Here is a 14,623-nt window from a genome sequence, read left to right as displayed (position 1 = left end):
TCTTCAATATGCATTCAAATTTCTTACCCTGCCTTGTAACTTGGTAATAATATTCATAATCTGAATAAATCAAATATATAAAGAAAAAAATGGGTAAAATCCAAAATTTAAATCGAATTGATTGGGATCGATATCGATAATATTTCCACATATTCCACCAAGCAATTACCAGAATTCAAGCTAAACTGCATTCGTAAGCAATGAAGATGCTTAGGAAAACTACTTTCAATATATACTATACCAATATGTACATTGCGCATTGACTGTTGTTTGCGCAACTGACTAGCCAGATACATATGTATAATTATGTTAAGGTTTTTTATACACTATACCCTTGAAAAGGGTATTTTAAAAGACAGCAACTTTGGATATTTATATGTCATCGTCATTAATGTACATCGTCAAATCGTTTATATATTTAATATATTCAAATCAAGTAAATCGTCACATGTATCTTCTACCTGTTCCAATGATACTTTGATCGGACATGTTTGATCGTTTTCTAATTTATATTTATCCAGACTGCGAGCTACTAACATACATTGTTTTATTAATATACAAATATTAGATGTTAAATACTTAGAGCTGATAGGGTCGGTTGAATGTTCTCGTTTCAGATGAACGTCGCACTCTTGTGAATGTAGTGGGAACGTATTGAGATGATCCGCCTTCGCAAAGCAAAGTTCCTTATTATTTGGTTTTTGACCCGAAACCCTACTCAGCGGCTATTGCTCCAAGCCTTTTTGTACGGTCCGATTTTGTTTTCGTTATATTTGATGTTTCGAGTACACCAAATTATGGAACAAGTTGATTTGAAACTAATAACAGGATCCGAGGGAACAGGTAAGAATTTTTAAACTTTTAATTTTTTAAATTACATTTTTATTTATTATATTTATTTTTTCAGTTGAACACAAATATTGGAAGCCGAATGATTCCTACAATCTGACAAATTACATTCAAGAGTTTGAGGAAACAGCATTAATTATGCCTTCTGGTCTATGTAAACAAAAATCATTACTGACTGTTTTTGTGACATCGCGTTTAGATGGATTCAAGACGCGCAAAGTAATACGAGAAACCTGGGGCAATTCGACCCGTTTTAACTACCCAGAGTTTATCAAAATGCATGGTCACCTTAAAGGATTATATAAACCTTTCTTACAAAGTCGTTTGCTTCTCTATGCGGAGCACTTAAGGAGGGAAAATTATAGCCTGTATGCTTCGGTACAAATTGTATTTATAGTTGGGCGAAGCAATTCACCCAGCTCAGACTCCACCTTGAGCAAACTTCAGCAAGAGGCTGGTCAGTATAATGACATCCTTCAGGAGGATTTCGTCGACACCTACAACAACCTTACTCTGAAGTCAGTTTTTGCATTGAAGCATGTCAACAATAAGTGCTTCAATAATTCAGCATACTTCCTTAAAACGGATGATGACTGTTTCGTTAACGTTCCAAACATAATACACTTCCTGCTCGGTGGCACTATTCCTGCCTACCAGTCGCATAGAAAAGGTCAAACTAGGCTTACGGCAACCAAAGGAGTCTTGATGGGATACGCATTCTTTGGTAACAAACCAATTCGATACAGCTGCAGCAAATTTTATTTGCCCAACTATATTTACACGGATACCATGTACCCATCATATCTGTCAGGTTCCGGATATCTTATGTCGATGGATGTGGTGCAGCGATTATATAAGGCTGCCTGGAGTACGAGATTAATTCACTTTGAAGATCTCTTCATTACGGGGTTTTGTTCTATAGCTGCTCAAGTGAAACCGGTACACAGTCCACTATTTGATTTGAAGACCATACATAAAGCCTGCTTTATAAAAGGGGGCGTTGTTCAACACGATGTTGGGATCGCCGGAATGAAAGATGTATTTCATAGATTGACAAATAATAAAACGAACTGTGCGGTTAAGCGATCCACCCGTATACTGACTGTATATTGATATCTGAAATAAAGAATTCTGGATTTATGTGAAAGTGCTCAAGTATTAAAAACTAAATTGAATGAAACAAAACATTAAACAACTATTTATTAAGTATGATAACCTTTTAGTTTGCATGTGTACATTGTTGCTCATTATAAACAATAAAATACCCACTAAAATGCCCATTATTAACTTCAATATTTAAATAATGAACTATTTACATTTTATTTGATTATTGGTCATATTGTGCCATTCCCTTTTTTTATTGGGGTCTTTAAAAAAATGCTGAACAATGTTTTCCCTAAAATCACACAGATCTTGAACTTTTCGTAATGAAAATAATGGGCTGTGAACGGGATTTAGTTTTGCATTCAAAGAACATAGTCCTGTGATAAAGACATCTTCTAGGGGAATTATTTCCGTATGCCAGGCAGCTTCATACAACTGCCGAGCCACATCCCTGGACATAAGGTATCCACTACCGGACAGATATCTCGGAAACACTGCCTCTGGATAAATGTACTGTGGCACATGGAACTTGTTGCACATCTGACGGATTGGTTTAATGTCAGAAAGCTCATGGCCAAGAAAAACGCCGCTAGTAGCTGTCAGTCGAATCTGCATCTTGTGGTGAGGTTTATATGCGGGCAAAGTTCCTCCGAGAAGTATGTGTATTAAATTAGGAACATTAACGAAGCTATCATCATCCGCTTTCAGGAAGTACGCTGAGGTATCGAAACACTTCTTGTTAAAATGCTTAAGCGCCATAACTGATTTAAGAGTAAGATTGTTAAAGGTATCAACAAAGTCCTCCTGGATAACATCATTATAGATATCGGACTCTTTCCGAAGCTTTCTTATTGTTGCACGATTATTAAGTGTAGTTCGCTGATGGCGTCCAACTATAAATACCACCCTGACAGAAGCCCGTAGGGTCTCTTCTTTTGCGCTCAGATACTTGCCATACAAAACCATTCGATTTTTCGAAGGAGGATAATAGAATCCCTTGAGATGCCCATGCATTTTGAAAAAGGCTGGGTAGTTAAAATTCGATGTGTTTCCCCAGGATTTCCTTATTCTTTGGCGTTGACGGAATCCATTTACTGGTGATGTAACAAAAATGGTCACTAATGAGTGTTTTTCACAGAGTCCAGAAGGCACTAGAAGTGAGCTCTCCTCGAACTTTTGAATATAGTCACTTAGATTGAACGAAGAAAAAGGTGTCCAATCCCTATGTAATGCTAAAACACGGATAAACACTTGAAGTTAAGAGTTACATTTAAAAGAATACCTGTTCGTCCTGGTATCCTTAATACTCGTGAACATATTTTTTCTGTATGTTCGTATATTTGAGTTAATGAAATGGCTACATAATATATGAATATGTAAACACCAACTTGTAAAAATAACCTAAAAGAGTTTTTCCTAAGAGCTACCGTTTTTTTAATTTTTTTTATTTTGTGCCAAGCGAACATTCTATGATCGTAATCTTCTCGGAAGTAAGCACATTTTAGCTAGTTATGTACTTATACTTACTAAATGTCATGTGCAGCTTGCTTTTGTTGGTTTATTGGTTCATTAAATGTTTGTAGAACAAGTATCTATCTTGGGACTATTATGAAGCGTGTTTTTCTATTAAGTTGGAGGTATTTAGTTGGTATACAATTTCCTTTTTGTATGTTAAGTCGTTTTCATACGCATTTAGTAATTGTACCCAATGGGACAAGGCTATATATTTATAGAGTACAGGGCGTATGATAAATATTCAATACAAGCTTACATCGATTTAAAAATTAGGTTTAGGTTTTAGTTACGCTTATTTTCTAATTATTGATTTAAGTCAATTCATGTTGATTAAGCAATTTATTATTTATATTTACCAATTATTGACGTACTAGAGGTACATAATATTTGTTCACTGACGCTTATGGCACCTTAAAGAAAAGGCAGGGTCCTATATAAAAAGCAGACACTGCAAAGGGATTGGTAGTTCTGGTTTAAGCAGAGTAAAGCAGAAAGCATTCAGCGATCATGCAGTCCTCCACTTTCCTGATGGCCCTTTTGGTGGTTGCCCTGCTCATGCTGTGCAGCGCTCCAGCTACGGAGGCCACCTTCTTCCTGATCGCCTGCATGCTGCGATCCCCTCTCTGCCCATGGGCCACCACAGCCTCTTCGAGTTCCACTTGAGGGGCTCGACTCCATGGAAATAATGAACCTGTTCTCGATTGGACCTATTTTTGAGCTATCAGTATATTAATAAAATAATTTTTTTTTGTTGCATTGAATTAATGAAGTTTTAAATTTCGAAAATGGAATTAAGTGAAACAATCGGGGATTCATTTTTTTTGTCTATTATTTTCTTCAAAAATATCGTACGCATTCACAATTCTTCGTTCACATTTCAAATGCAGTTAGTGCATTAGGTAGCTAAGACTATATTGTTATAACCATTGGTAGTTTTTACATTGCTGCTATTTTACAGGGCGCTAGGATGAGCGTGATCCACTCATTGGATGCGGTTAGTTACGGTCGACTGCTGAACGAAGTTGGCCAGCCAAGTGCCCACCGACTCCTTGTTTAGCGCCAGCCACTTGATGTTAGCCTTGACTGTTTCCAAAGCCTGTTGACGGGCCGCTGTTCCGGCTCCAGCCTCAGGATATTTGGCGAAGAACTGCTCCATCTCCTCCAGCTTTGTCTGCGTAGAGAAGCGAGCGGTAATCGTAGGGATAAGGCGTCCCAAAGTGCGTTCGTTGATTCCGTAACGCTCCACCAGTTGTTCCCAGTTCTCGCGAACGTAGTCCCACACCAGACTCTGGCCCACCGGATTTTGGGAGATGTAGCCCAACAGGGTAAAGTAGTCCTGACGGCGCACATTGCTTTCGTCCCAAGCCCAGTTAATGTATCGTCGCAGTAACCAAGGCACCTGTGTGGCGCACAGTGCGTGCATCAGCTTCAGTTTCTCCTGTGCATCAGTTTCATCCAAGTACAGTTTCCACAACTGGTCCCAGACTGCCTCCGTATTCACCTGCTGCATACCGTAATAGTAGACGACATCGCGGACGTCTGGGCTTGGCCGCGTCTCTGGGTTGGCCAGCCACTGGTTGAAGAGGGTAGTGGCCTGTTCCAGAGAGCTTCCATGACCGAGACTGCAGGCAGAGCTCAAGACCTTAATGCGCAGGCGACTAAGTGAAAGAACAAAATTTCGGTAAGTTACCAAATAAAAATTTGAGTTGGAAGTGTTGGAAATCTTACTTTTCCAGGTGATCAGTTCCCACAGTAAATGTGAGCTTCTCTACGATGGGAGTTAGAAGCTTGCGGGCATAGGTGGTATAATTATTGTAGAGATCCGTGTAGTAAAGACGGTTCCTAAGATTTTCCAGGGAAGTGGTGCCCACACTCCATGGCACGTAATTCTGCTCAGTCTCCAGATATGTACTCAGGTCCAGAGCTGTGGAGTAAGACAGTTGTCCGGCAGCAGCCAGGGCATTCGCATCGTGAAGCAGATTAGCACGATCAGCGGTGCTAAAGGACTCTTGTGTGGTTTTCAGTGCACTCAGTAGAGCTGCCCACGTGTCGGTGGGGTAATTCACCAGGTAGTAGCCAACCTGGTCTTTGTTAAACTTGATCCAGTTAACCTCTCCGGGCAGAGTAACGCTGACTTCGTTATCGTTGTAGTTGAAAAGCGTGGACTGCACTTCGCTGTTCAAGCTGCTCTGATAGGTGATGGGAATAGACCACCGGTAGCTACAGACAAAAAAACATTTTGAATAATATCACAAAATAGGGTAGTAAATTAAACTCACTTGAAAGAGGAAGGCTCCGCTTCGGCAGCATAATCATCCTCGTTAGCTAGGAAGCGCTTTTGGGTAAGTTTGTAAGTAAAGCCAGTTTTCTCCACAACCACGACTGGCAGACCCATCTGCTCCGTCCAGGTTTGCATGATCAATCTGTTGAAAAAAGAGTTCATTAACAATTAAAATAAAAAGCTTTGTATTCCGCAACGCACTTGACATCGAAGTCGAGCCCCTCTTCTTCCTCAATGGCAGTGAGGTAATCCTCCGTGGTGGCAGTGCTATAAATGTGGCGCCTCAAGTAGCGGGTGGTGGCATTCTTCAACTTCTCCTCGGTTACAAGATTCTCCAGCATTCGCACCAAAGCAGCTCCCTTTGAGTAGGTGATCGTGTCGAAGTACTCAGTAATCTCAGCCGGGCTCTCAATCGCCTTGACGATTGCATGAGAAGCCAGAGTAGAGTCGATTACCATCACCGGATGCAGTTCCTCAATAACAAACTGATTGTCCATGTCCCAATCAGGATGCATTTGCTTCACGCCCTTGTATTCCACAAAGGAGGCGAAACCCTCATTTAGCCAAAGGTCGCTCCACCAGTTCATGGTCACCAGGTTACCAAACCACTGGTGGGCCAACTCATGAGCCACCACGATGGCCACACGCTGCTTGTTCACACTGGAACTACTGGTTTCGTCGTAAAGCAGAGCAGTCTCTCGGAACGTTACCAGACCCCAGTTCTCCATGGCGCCGGAAACGAAATCGGGTATGGCCACCAGATCCAGTTTGGGCAGTGGGTACGAGGTATTGAAATAGTCAATGTAGTAGGCAGTCACACTAGCTCCAACCTCCAGGGCGTACTGGGCCTTCTCTATTTGAGCAGGCGGTGCAAAAACCCTCAACTCGATGCTTGTTCCATCTACCGTGGTATTTATATGAGCAAAGTCAGAAACCACAAAGGCGGCCAAGTAGGTGCTCATGGGCACTGTCTCCTGGAAGGTCACCTCGGTGAGATCGCCATTCACCTGTTCACTGTCCACGGGCATGTTGGACAACACATGGTAGTCGTCTCCGGTAGGACGGGCCACCGTAATGGTGAACTGGGCCTTGAGAGCGGGCTCATCGAAGCAGGGGAAGGCGGTTCGGGCATAGGTGGGTTCGAACTTGGTGCTCACAATAGATCTGAAAAATGTTAAAAATATTTATTTAAAGACTGTGAATTGCGAGAGGTATTAGCATTGTTATTAGTGAGGGAGTTTAGGAAGTTAAAAATAACCCGGTCAGTTAGTAATTTCCAAATTCTGTTAGTTAATTATATTTTCAAAAGTAGCCTGGCTACTACCTGGTGCGGTTCTTCAGTTTATCCAGATATGCGCTCTGATACATTCCCGTGATCCTCTCAGTCAGTGAACCTGTGAAGTTCAAGCTCAGTGAGTAGTTTCCAACGTCTAGAGGTTTTTCGAACTCCGTGACCCAGTACTCGAACTCCGGATGTTCAAAGGTTAGGACGGGAGTAATGCTCTTTAAAGGAGCACCAGAATCATCTAGTTGCTGCACTTCCACAGTGCTGACATTCAGTCGGTCAGTATGCACAGGGATAAATGATATTGGTTCCAGCACCTGTAGACTGATGCTAATGTTTCCGGCGTAGATCTTCTTTTCCAGATCCGGACGCAGGTGCAACCGGTACTTGCTGGGCTTCAGTTGCTTGGGTAGGCGGAATCCCAGATTCTGGAGCACCTTGCTCGCAGCTTTAACGGCGGGGGCTAAGGTGGCCATTTGACGTATTTTTCCAATGGCTGGCACTTGGGTGGTGTGAACGCGGTTATCTGGTTTTAAGGTGCGATTTAATTAGTTGTTAATATTTGCGGACTCGAGTCAGCTGTGAACTAAAATCAGCTGATTTTTGTAAATATTTTTTGCCAAATATGCTGCTCACGATCTGGCAACTCCATGTAACAGCTAACATATTCAAAACTTGTTAAAATATTGAAAAAATTAAGTTCAATTTACCCTAGACTATTTTAAATTACTTTTTTTTTCTAAAGTCATTTAAAGTGATGTCAACTTTTCTAATATTTTATTAGTAATATATATAGTATTAAAATGAAAAACCATGAAATATATTTCATTGAAAAAATATTACAAAAATTAAAAACAAAAAAAATGTATAATGTGAAATAAGAAAATAACCATTTTAAAATCGAAGTTTATAGCTCCCAATATATTTATTCAGTCTGGTAGCCTTATTATGGGCAACATTTATGGTACGTTTTACTATAATAAATATGTACCATAAAAAAAGCGCGCCACATTTAAAAAAGACTTTTGAAATTTTGATTTTGTAAACATTTTTGGATTACAATTTTCGTTAAAATCTGACAACAAAAAATAAAGTTATGATTACTGATAAAAAGCTTATTTGCTTCGTTTATCTCTACTAACTTAAATCCTTGAGAACCCATGCGTGTTCCTTGAACTAACCTGAAAGGACGCTTAGAATGGGTTTTGTGGACAGAAGCTGATCCCGGTCCACGTAAACTGTTCGAATTGTGGCATTCAGGCCCAACTGGGAGCTGTTGGCTTGCTGCTGTTGCTGTCTCTTTTGGTCATCGGCTATATTCTTGCCCACATAGACAAGGGCGCCCAGCAGGAAGCCGCACAGCACAAGCAGGAAGACGCAGAAGGCTGCGAGGGTGAGGATCGTATTGCTGGGGGCCTTGTGGGGCCGGTTGGTGTCCTTGATCCGGTGGTTATCGTCTGTGGAGAGACTGCTGCGCGGGCGAACGTTTTTTGCTGCATACATGCCGATGTCTTTTCCCGTTCCTTCTTATTATTATTTTTACTTATTTACACTGGGACTGGTGTTGAATGACTTGTTTTTTATACCATTAGGCTCTAGGTAGCTTTATCTTTTTCATCTGATCTGATAGTTTTAAATAAAAACTTTTTATGGAAATAAAATGATTGATTTAATAAACTTCAATTATGTTTTTCATAGTCTTAATTATTCAATTTAATTCACTTCACTTTAAATCAGTATTTAATGGGAAATTTAATTCGTTGTCAAGTTGCCCCAAATGATACAACTTCTTCCGATCTATTGTGTCATCGGCCGGCTGGTAATTCGAGAGCATCATAAAGTGCCGCGTACCAAATTACATTTGTAGCCGCTGCCATCATCAGTTTTTATAATCTCCGAGCTACTTATAAACAATCCCGAGTTTGTTTACTTGGCTTTTATGGCAGCGGGGCCAGGTGGAAATGGGGCGGACCACGGGCTCGAGGAGGAGGAGCAGGTGGCTTCCCAGCTTCCGTCACATTTCACTCCAACTCGAGGTGGAGATTGCCTCAATTTTGTCTCGCTGCGGATCAATCAGATGGCTGTAATTTATGCCCCACCTCCCCGCCACCCGGTCACGTAATGAAGTTGGTCATTTCTCGAAATTGTTACTACAAATACTCGATGCCATTTTTTAGTTCAGTTGCCGTTGAAGCTGGGCTGGCTAACCGCAAGAGTTGCGCTACAAATCCCCGGGCTTGTTGCAATGATACGACGACCACAGGCCACTTTCTATAGAGGCGTTGGTGTCTGTACACGTAAAAATATGATATCTGATAACTTGAAATGAATCGATATTGGTTGCACATCCGATTATAAGCATGAAGGCGGAATTTGCCAAATAATTGATTTTTAACCCATCGAACCATGGCGATAAATACCATATTACTTGAAATTCAATAAGGGTGTCTGTTTGTATTGACAACGTATCTGTTTTTTCCGTGTACAATTGATGGATGGATGGCAAAGGTTGTTGGCTTTTTGCCTGTCAATTTGCCGGATAGGCCGCACAAATCTGAGGAGTCTGTGTGATGGGAAGACAGTGCAGATGCCATTATTAGCAATGGAAATGAATTGAATTGGACGACCAGCCAAGAGGCAGGGCTTTTGAAAACTTTCAGGACATTGAAGCTGGCAGGCATACATTAAAAGAGAAGAATATACATGTGGATGAATTATAATTGAATTGAGCATCATAGACGCCCGGGCACTATTCATTGCAAGCTGTGCGAAATGAGGAATTTGAGGCTGCAGAATATGCAAATTTTCATCAGCCGTCAGGCAATTGTCTCTGAAATCCCTCCCAGACCCTTCCCCACAATGTTCATGATGATGATGATGTAATGCTGACTCAATTAAGGCGCGCTCATCGCACAAAAGCCACCGCACATCGGCAGTAAACAAAATTGCATGACACTACCTTATGAGCGGTTCAGCCAGAAGATCTGCAGACAATGGAAGTTTGTCTCTAGAGTACCTATATATACGATATTTGTATGTATCTCCGACTTCCACAAGGCAATCGGACACGCCCCATTGCATCTACGTGGATGTCTTCGCATTCTGAAGTTGATGAAGCGAAGATCGTGGGGGCACATGTCACAACATAACTGTTCTCATGCCTCGCTAATGAGTGGCATGAATTTCACTTCTATGAAAATTGAGTTGAATGCACTCGAAAACGTTCAGTACTTCATGATCATATAACAAGACCACATTCTATATAGCAGTTTGTTGATATTTTCCATATTTCGCATTTAAAATATTAGAAATGGAAAGCGTTTATTTGAAACACGTTCTTCAGCCTTTATTTTTTAAGGTCATAACTTTCACAATACTCCAAGGCGCTGGAGTAATGGCAGCAAAAAATGCAAATCGCTCGCCATTTACGTGACAAGTGCGCCCCAGAAACACCCAAAAAAATAAAAATAAATAAAATACTGGGAGTAACAAATATTCAACCCATAATATCCGCTGTGGGATGACACTTGACAAAGGTCGAATAAACGTGCCTGCAATTTACGATATTCCCAAAAGGAAAAAATTAAATAAAACAATAACTAAACGTTGAAATAGGTGGACAAAGAAATGATTGCCACAATTTGCATGTTTGGGGTTAACGGTATGCGAAATAAATTTACAATCAATCAAGGAGTTGCATAACATCAGAAAACAAAAGTTACGAAGAATTGCAAAATTAGCAAATTTTATTTTATATAAATTATGGAAGGAAAATTAAAGGAAAAGTGTTAGCTGTCAATAAACTTGTAAAGAAACTTGAAAAAAAAAAAAATATAATAACAGCGAGAAAGTATTTAATTAACACTCTTCAAAAGGTGTGAAATGTTTGTTTGTTCCGCAAACACCCATTAATTTTATCAAATTAACACAAAAATCCAAACCAATTTCTTTCCCCTTAGAAGGTTCTTTCCCACACTCTTCGGAGAAATTTCTATAGCGCCCCAAGAAGAACAAAAAAGAAATCAGTGTCAATGAAAATGAAAAAAGGTTTGACCACCAACTGAACTTTCAAGAACAAAACACAAAACCAGAAACCAAACGAGAGGTGCGGAGAAATACTACGACAACAAGTTGTTTGCCAGTCAATGATGTCGACCCATTTCGCTTCGGCTTTTGGAAGAAAGTAATTTCTCAGCGGCATTGAGTAGCCGCAGCATTGGCCACAGTTGTAAACACGACGCATTTCTTGGACAGCAGCCAGCCAGTCGAGTTACACAAAGAAAAAATACTCTGATATCTGAGTATTCTGAAATCAAATTCTTCAATGTGAGAAGAATTCAAAGTATGAATAATCGATTGATAAAATCTCTTAATCTTACTTAAAGAATTCAAAGTCTGTGAAGAAAAGCCCAATAGACAGGTAAACCAGATAACTTTTATGTGATAGGTAACAATCAATGGAAGTTATTAAATACTTTACACCCATTTTTTCTCAATGCAGCGACAGTGGCCGATTTAAGGCCAAGAACTTGCGCGGCAAGTGAACTATGCATGCATTTGGCTCCAAGCCTGTTTGTCGAGGAGAAAAAAACCAAAAGGGGGAGCGGTGCAACCTGTTTGACTTAGCAGTGTGGAGTTCTGTTGGCCAACACGATGGCCCGCTGTTTATCTCGGCCTCCTCCGGTTGTTGAAAGTCAAAGTTGGCATAGAATCCGGTGATCACATTTCAGCAAATATTAAAATTAGTATTCGCATCAATGCGTCCAATTAGAACAGCAACAACCACAAAAACCAGCTGGCCTAACGGACTCAATGGCAATGACAGTTGAATAAAATATGTATCAAAAATAGATCGTTCGCATTTGGAGCTTTTGGGAGCAGACTCAACGGTATCCGATGGATTGGGGCTACTTATTATCTATTATTTTTGTCACATTTTTGCACAGTCTTTCACTTGATTTACAGTTGTAGTCACAGCTTTTTGTGTCGCGTTTTCTTAGGAACCAGCGGCGTTAATTGACACTTTGCCAGGCCCCGAAAGAATTAAATATATTCCCTCGGCTAATTTGATAACGGCAATTGCCGGGCAGTGATTATACTTGATTCGAATCGGAGGCGGGAAGAAATCAGCCTGAAGAGCGAAGGCGGAAACTGGAGACGAGTTTGAGATCGGATTCAAAGCGCTCTACCGATCTGCGACCGTCCCGCTTAGCTTTGAATTTTTGAATGCCCAGCCGTTCGGGTCTTCACACATACGGCAAGCGAAGCTTCACGAAGCAACAAACTCCCAAGCCGGGCATTTAGGTCTAAAAAGTTTCAACTGAAACCGAGCTCAAAGCGACGGCGATCGCGTAGCTTTTTGCTGGAAAAGCTCGCTCAACAGCTGAGACCGGCTTCTGAAAAAATAAAAATAAAGTTCGAATAGCTCTCAAGCCGGGCATTGAGGGATATTCTCAAGAAATAAATCTAAAAAGAATGTTTGCTCATAATTTGACAATGGTTCGGTTGTTGTGTCATAAATTTGTGCATAGTTTTTGTGCATAGGAACCCCACAAAAAAGTTTGACATAAAATCGACTTACTTTGAAATGCCATCGCCGCCGGCATAGCTGCTAATGTAGCTTCCCGTCAGACTGCTCAGGTCGCAATCGAAACTGGCCGACAGGGTGTAGGCCTTGTTAAGACTCAGAACTTCACGCAGCTTGATCATGAGCAGTTCACGGGTCTCGTCCAGATAGTACTCTTCGATGGCAATCCTCATGCGGGCCATCATGTTCAGGATACTGATGCTATGCACATTGAGGTCCTTGGCGTGCAGGACAATCAGATTGGTGACGTTGTTCAGCTGGAACTGGATGGAGACGGTTCCCTCGCAGGCTCCAGTCTGCAAATCTGGCTGATAGTACAGCTTGTACTTGATGGGCCTGAGCTCCGTGGGAAGGCGCCATTCGATCTGCGAGGTTATAAAGATAACTCAATATCCATACGTTTGGCAATATGTTCAGGGGCTCCATAAAGTCAATAAACAATGCGATAATAATAAATCAATTGGGGGTTTAGGATCGTAAACAAAATGGACTTTGCTGCAACAGCTTAATGGGGAATAGAATCACTATTGGATATTGTGAAATGGGGTGTATGAGGGATTATTAGCAAGCTTTCAAAAACTTCCCAACTACTTTTTTATTTTAAAAAGAAAATATAAACATTCCATAGTTTTTAAACAAATCCTGAGGCAGTGCCAGCTAGGAATTTTTTTTGTATATAATCCTCGAGAACGTCCAACTTGCGTTTGGCCTCCTCCAGTTCTGACCACAAATTATCCCTGTGAACTATAACTATCACAAGAGCCACGATCAAGCAGGTGGACAGTAGACCGAAAAATATAGCAACTCGCTCTGCTGTTATCAGATCTAAAGAAAATATACAGAGGATCAAATCTGGCAAGATATGAATATCCTTTCCAATAAATACCATTAATCCTTTTCACGCGGTGACCCATAATTGCAATACTGCACTGCTCCTAGGTTTCTATTAGACTGCCTTAACCAAACCATAAAATTAGCTAAACTCTAGAGTCTAGACTCTAGACGGACCAAAAAGGTATACTATGATAAAATAAAACAGGCGATAAGCACTTGAACTGACCACTATGACGGGGAATTTGATAAAATTCGAATTGGTGGACATGCCGACTTTACGATCTTTGAAGACCAATGCGGAAATTTTTCCGTTGGGGGTTTTTGAATTCAACTTCATTAAACTATAAATGGTGAACTTTTCCTTATTATTTTCACTAAAGGGCACTTTAATGTAGCAATAAGGTTAATGTTTCTGATGAATGAGTCACTTTTGGGGTGCATATTCTTTCGTCAGCTTACCGCATCGGGATCAGGAAGTCCTGTTGGCAGCTCTGGGTAAATGGGAGCTACACTGGTTGTGGTGGAGCTGCTACTTTCTCCATCAGATGTACTTCCTCCACCAGATGTAGTTCCGCCGTCAGGTGTGGTGCCACTGCTAGATGTGCTGCTACTTCCTCCATCCGGTGTGGTTCCCCCACCATCTCCTGGAGTGGTTGGGCTAGTCACTCCAGGATCGGGTGTTCCAGGACTAGCAGTTGTCATTGTGGTGGAAGTGGAAGTGGTGTCTGCCGTCAGGGCATCTATCTTATCGAGTGCATCCTGCAGGTCATTCTCCAGATCCGCATTCTGAACCGCCAGCACAATGGTTGACACACAAAAGGCCGTTGTGGCCAGGCCCAAAAAGATGGCCACTGCCTTGACCGTCAGCCCTGCGATTAAATCGAAATAACATTTTTCCTTTCTCTGGAGGAGAGCCCTACTCACAGGCAACCATTTTTCAGGAGATCCTTACTCCTTTCAATATTCTTAACGGAGAACTCTCTACTACTTCCTGTGGGCTGGAAGCCGAATTGGAAACTGAATGCATGCTAAGAATCTGACCCCATAATTTTGACTTGATAAACCTGACCAGATTGGCGGCCGATATCTAGGCTATATAATAACTTCATGTCCAGATAAATATGGTTTTTATTCTGGTCATAAGGCCTGTGGTCTTTTACGGCACTAC

The 14,623-nt window shown here is 41.1% G+C and overlaps 5 protein-coding genes across 7 annotated transcripts; 2 read left to right on the top strand and 3 right to left on the bottom strand.

Moving 5' to 3' along the window:
• The first annotated feature begins 609 nt into the window (after window positions 1-609).
• LOC6500176 (beta-1,3-galactosyltransferase 1) lies at window positions 610-1,996 on the top strand. Its single transcript, XM_001953049.4, has 2 exons — window positions 610-843; window positions 908-1,996. Exons 1-2 carry the CDS (start codon window positions 660-662, stop codon window positions 1,960-1,962), a joined length of 1,239 nt encoding a protein of 412 aa, XP_001953084.2. The 5' UTR covers window positions 610-659; the 3' UTR covers window positions 1,963-1,996.
• A 28-nt stretch (window positions 1,997-2,024) lies between these two features.
• LOC6502652 (beta-1,3-galactosyltransferase 1) lies at window positions 2,025-3,451 on the bottom strand. Its single transcript, XM_001953048.4, has 2 exons — window positions 3,236-3,451; window positions 2,025-3,185 (listed from the first exon to the last, which is right to left on the bottom strand). Exons 1-2 carry the CDS (start codon window positions 3,417-3,419, stop codon window positions 2,158-2,160), a joined length of 1,212 nt encoding a protein of 403 aa, XP_001953083.2. The 5' UTR covers window positions 3,420-3,451; the 3' UTR covers window positions 2,025-2,157.
• Window positions 3,452-3,894: 443 nt separating this feature from the next.
• On the top strand, window positions 3,895-4,229 carry LOC6500177. The gene has a single exon (XM_001953047.4). The coding sequence runs from the start codon at window positions 3,976-3,978 to the stop codon at window positions 4,129-4,131; it is 156 nt and encodes a 51-aa protein (XP_001953082.1). The 5' UTR covers window positions 3,895-3,975; the 3' UTR covers window positions 4,132-4,229.
• Window positions 4,230-4,279: 50 nt separating this feature from the next.
• On the bottom strand, window positions 4,280-14,496 carry LOC6500377 (glutamyl aminopeptidase). 3 transcript variants are annotated; one of them, XM_014911033.3, is made up of 7 exons: window positions 14,380-14,496; window positions 13,915-14,324; window positions 12,616-12,986; window positions 5,951-6,913; window positions 5,748-5,891; window positions 5,197-5,688; window positions 4,280-5,126 (listed from the first exon to the last, which is right to left on the bottom strand). In XM_014911033.3, the coding sequence occupies exons 1-7, from the start codon at window positions 14,387-14,389 to the stop codon at window positions 4,451-4,453; spliced, it is 3,066 nt and encodes a 1,021-aa protein (XP_014766519.1). In that variant the 5' UTR covers window positions 14,390-14,496; the 3' UTR covers window positions 4,280-4,450. The 3 variants fall into 3 exon arrangements, with proteins under 3 accessions (XP_014766519.1, XP_001953081.1, XP_032306687.1); XM_001953046.4 differs by lacking the exons at window positions 12,616-12,986; window positions 13,915-14,324; window positions 14,380-14,496 and adding exons at window positions 7,074-7,560; window positions 8,216-8,677; window positions 12,134-12,292; XM_032450796.2 differs by lacking the exons at window positions 12,616-12,986; window positions 13,915-14,324; window positions 14,380-14,496 and adding an exon at window positions 7,074-7,631.
• On the bottom strand, window positions 13,154-13,828 carry LOC26515303. Its single transcript, XM_014911925.3, has 2 exons — window positions 13,508-13,828; window positions 13,154-13,446 (listed from the first exon to the last, which is right to left on the bottom strand). Exons 1-2 carry the CDS (start codon window positions 13,533-13,535, stop codon window positions 13,253-13,255), a joined length of 222 nt encoding a protein of 73 aa, XP_014767411.1. The 5' UTR covers window positions 13,536-13,828; the 3' UTR covers window positions 13,154-13,252.
• Window positions 14,497-14,623: the final 127 nt, after the last annotated feature.

Source organism: Drosophila ananassae, chromosome 2L (assembly GCF_017639315.1).
Source record: "Drosophila ananassae strain 14024-0371.13 chromosome 2L, ASM1763931v2, whole genome shotgun sequence".
In the NCBI taxonomy this organism is placed as follows: domain Eukaryota; kingdom Metazoa; phylum Arthropoda; class Insecta; order Diptera; family Drosophilidae; genus Drosophila; species Drosophila ananassae.
The sequence above is the reverse complement of the archived record's forward strand: the minus strand, read 5'-3'. Positions and strand labels throughout refer to the sequence as shown.

Coding starts and splice junctions, on each gene's coding strand:
- LOC6500176 (XM_001953049.4), top strand. CDS start 660: ATGATCCGCCTTCGCAAAGCAAAGTTCCTTATTATTTGGTTTTTGACC. Junction 844..907: donor AACAGGATCCGAGGGAACAG/GTAAGAATTTTT, acceptor TTATTTTTTCAG/TTGAACACAAATATTGGAAG.
- LOC6502652 (XM_001953048.4), bottom strand. CDS start 3,419: ATGTTCGCTTGGCACAAAATAAAAAAAATTAAAAAAACGGTAGCTCTT. Junction 3,186..3,235: donor AAGGATACCAGGACGAACAG/GTATTCTTTTAA, acceptor TCCGTGTTTTAG/CATTACATAGGGATTGGACA.
- LOC6500177 (XM_001953047.4), top strand. CDS start 3,976: ATGCAGTCCTCCACTTTCCTGATGGCCCTTTTGGTGGTTGCCCTGCTC.
- LOC6500377 (XM_001953046.4), bottom strand. CDS start 8,537: ATGTATGCAGCAAAAAACGTTCGCCCGCGCAGCAGTCTCTCCACAGAC. Junction 5,689..5,747: donor GCGGAGCCTTCCTCTTTCAA/GTGAGTTTAATT, acceptor TTTTGTCTGTAG/CTACCGGTGGTCTATTCCCA. Junction 5,127..5,196: donor GGAACTGATCACCTGGAAAA/GTAAGATTTCCA, acceptor TCTTTCACTTAG/TCGCCTGCGCATTAAGGTCT.
- LOC26515303 (XM_014911925.3), bottom strand. CDS start 13,535: ATGGGTCACCGCGTGAAAAGGATTAATG. Junction 13,447..13,507: donor CCGCGTGAAAAGGATTAATG/GTATTTATTGGA, acceptor TATTTTCTTTAG/ATCTGATAACAGCAGAGCGA.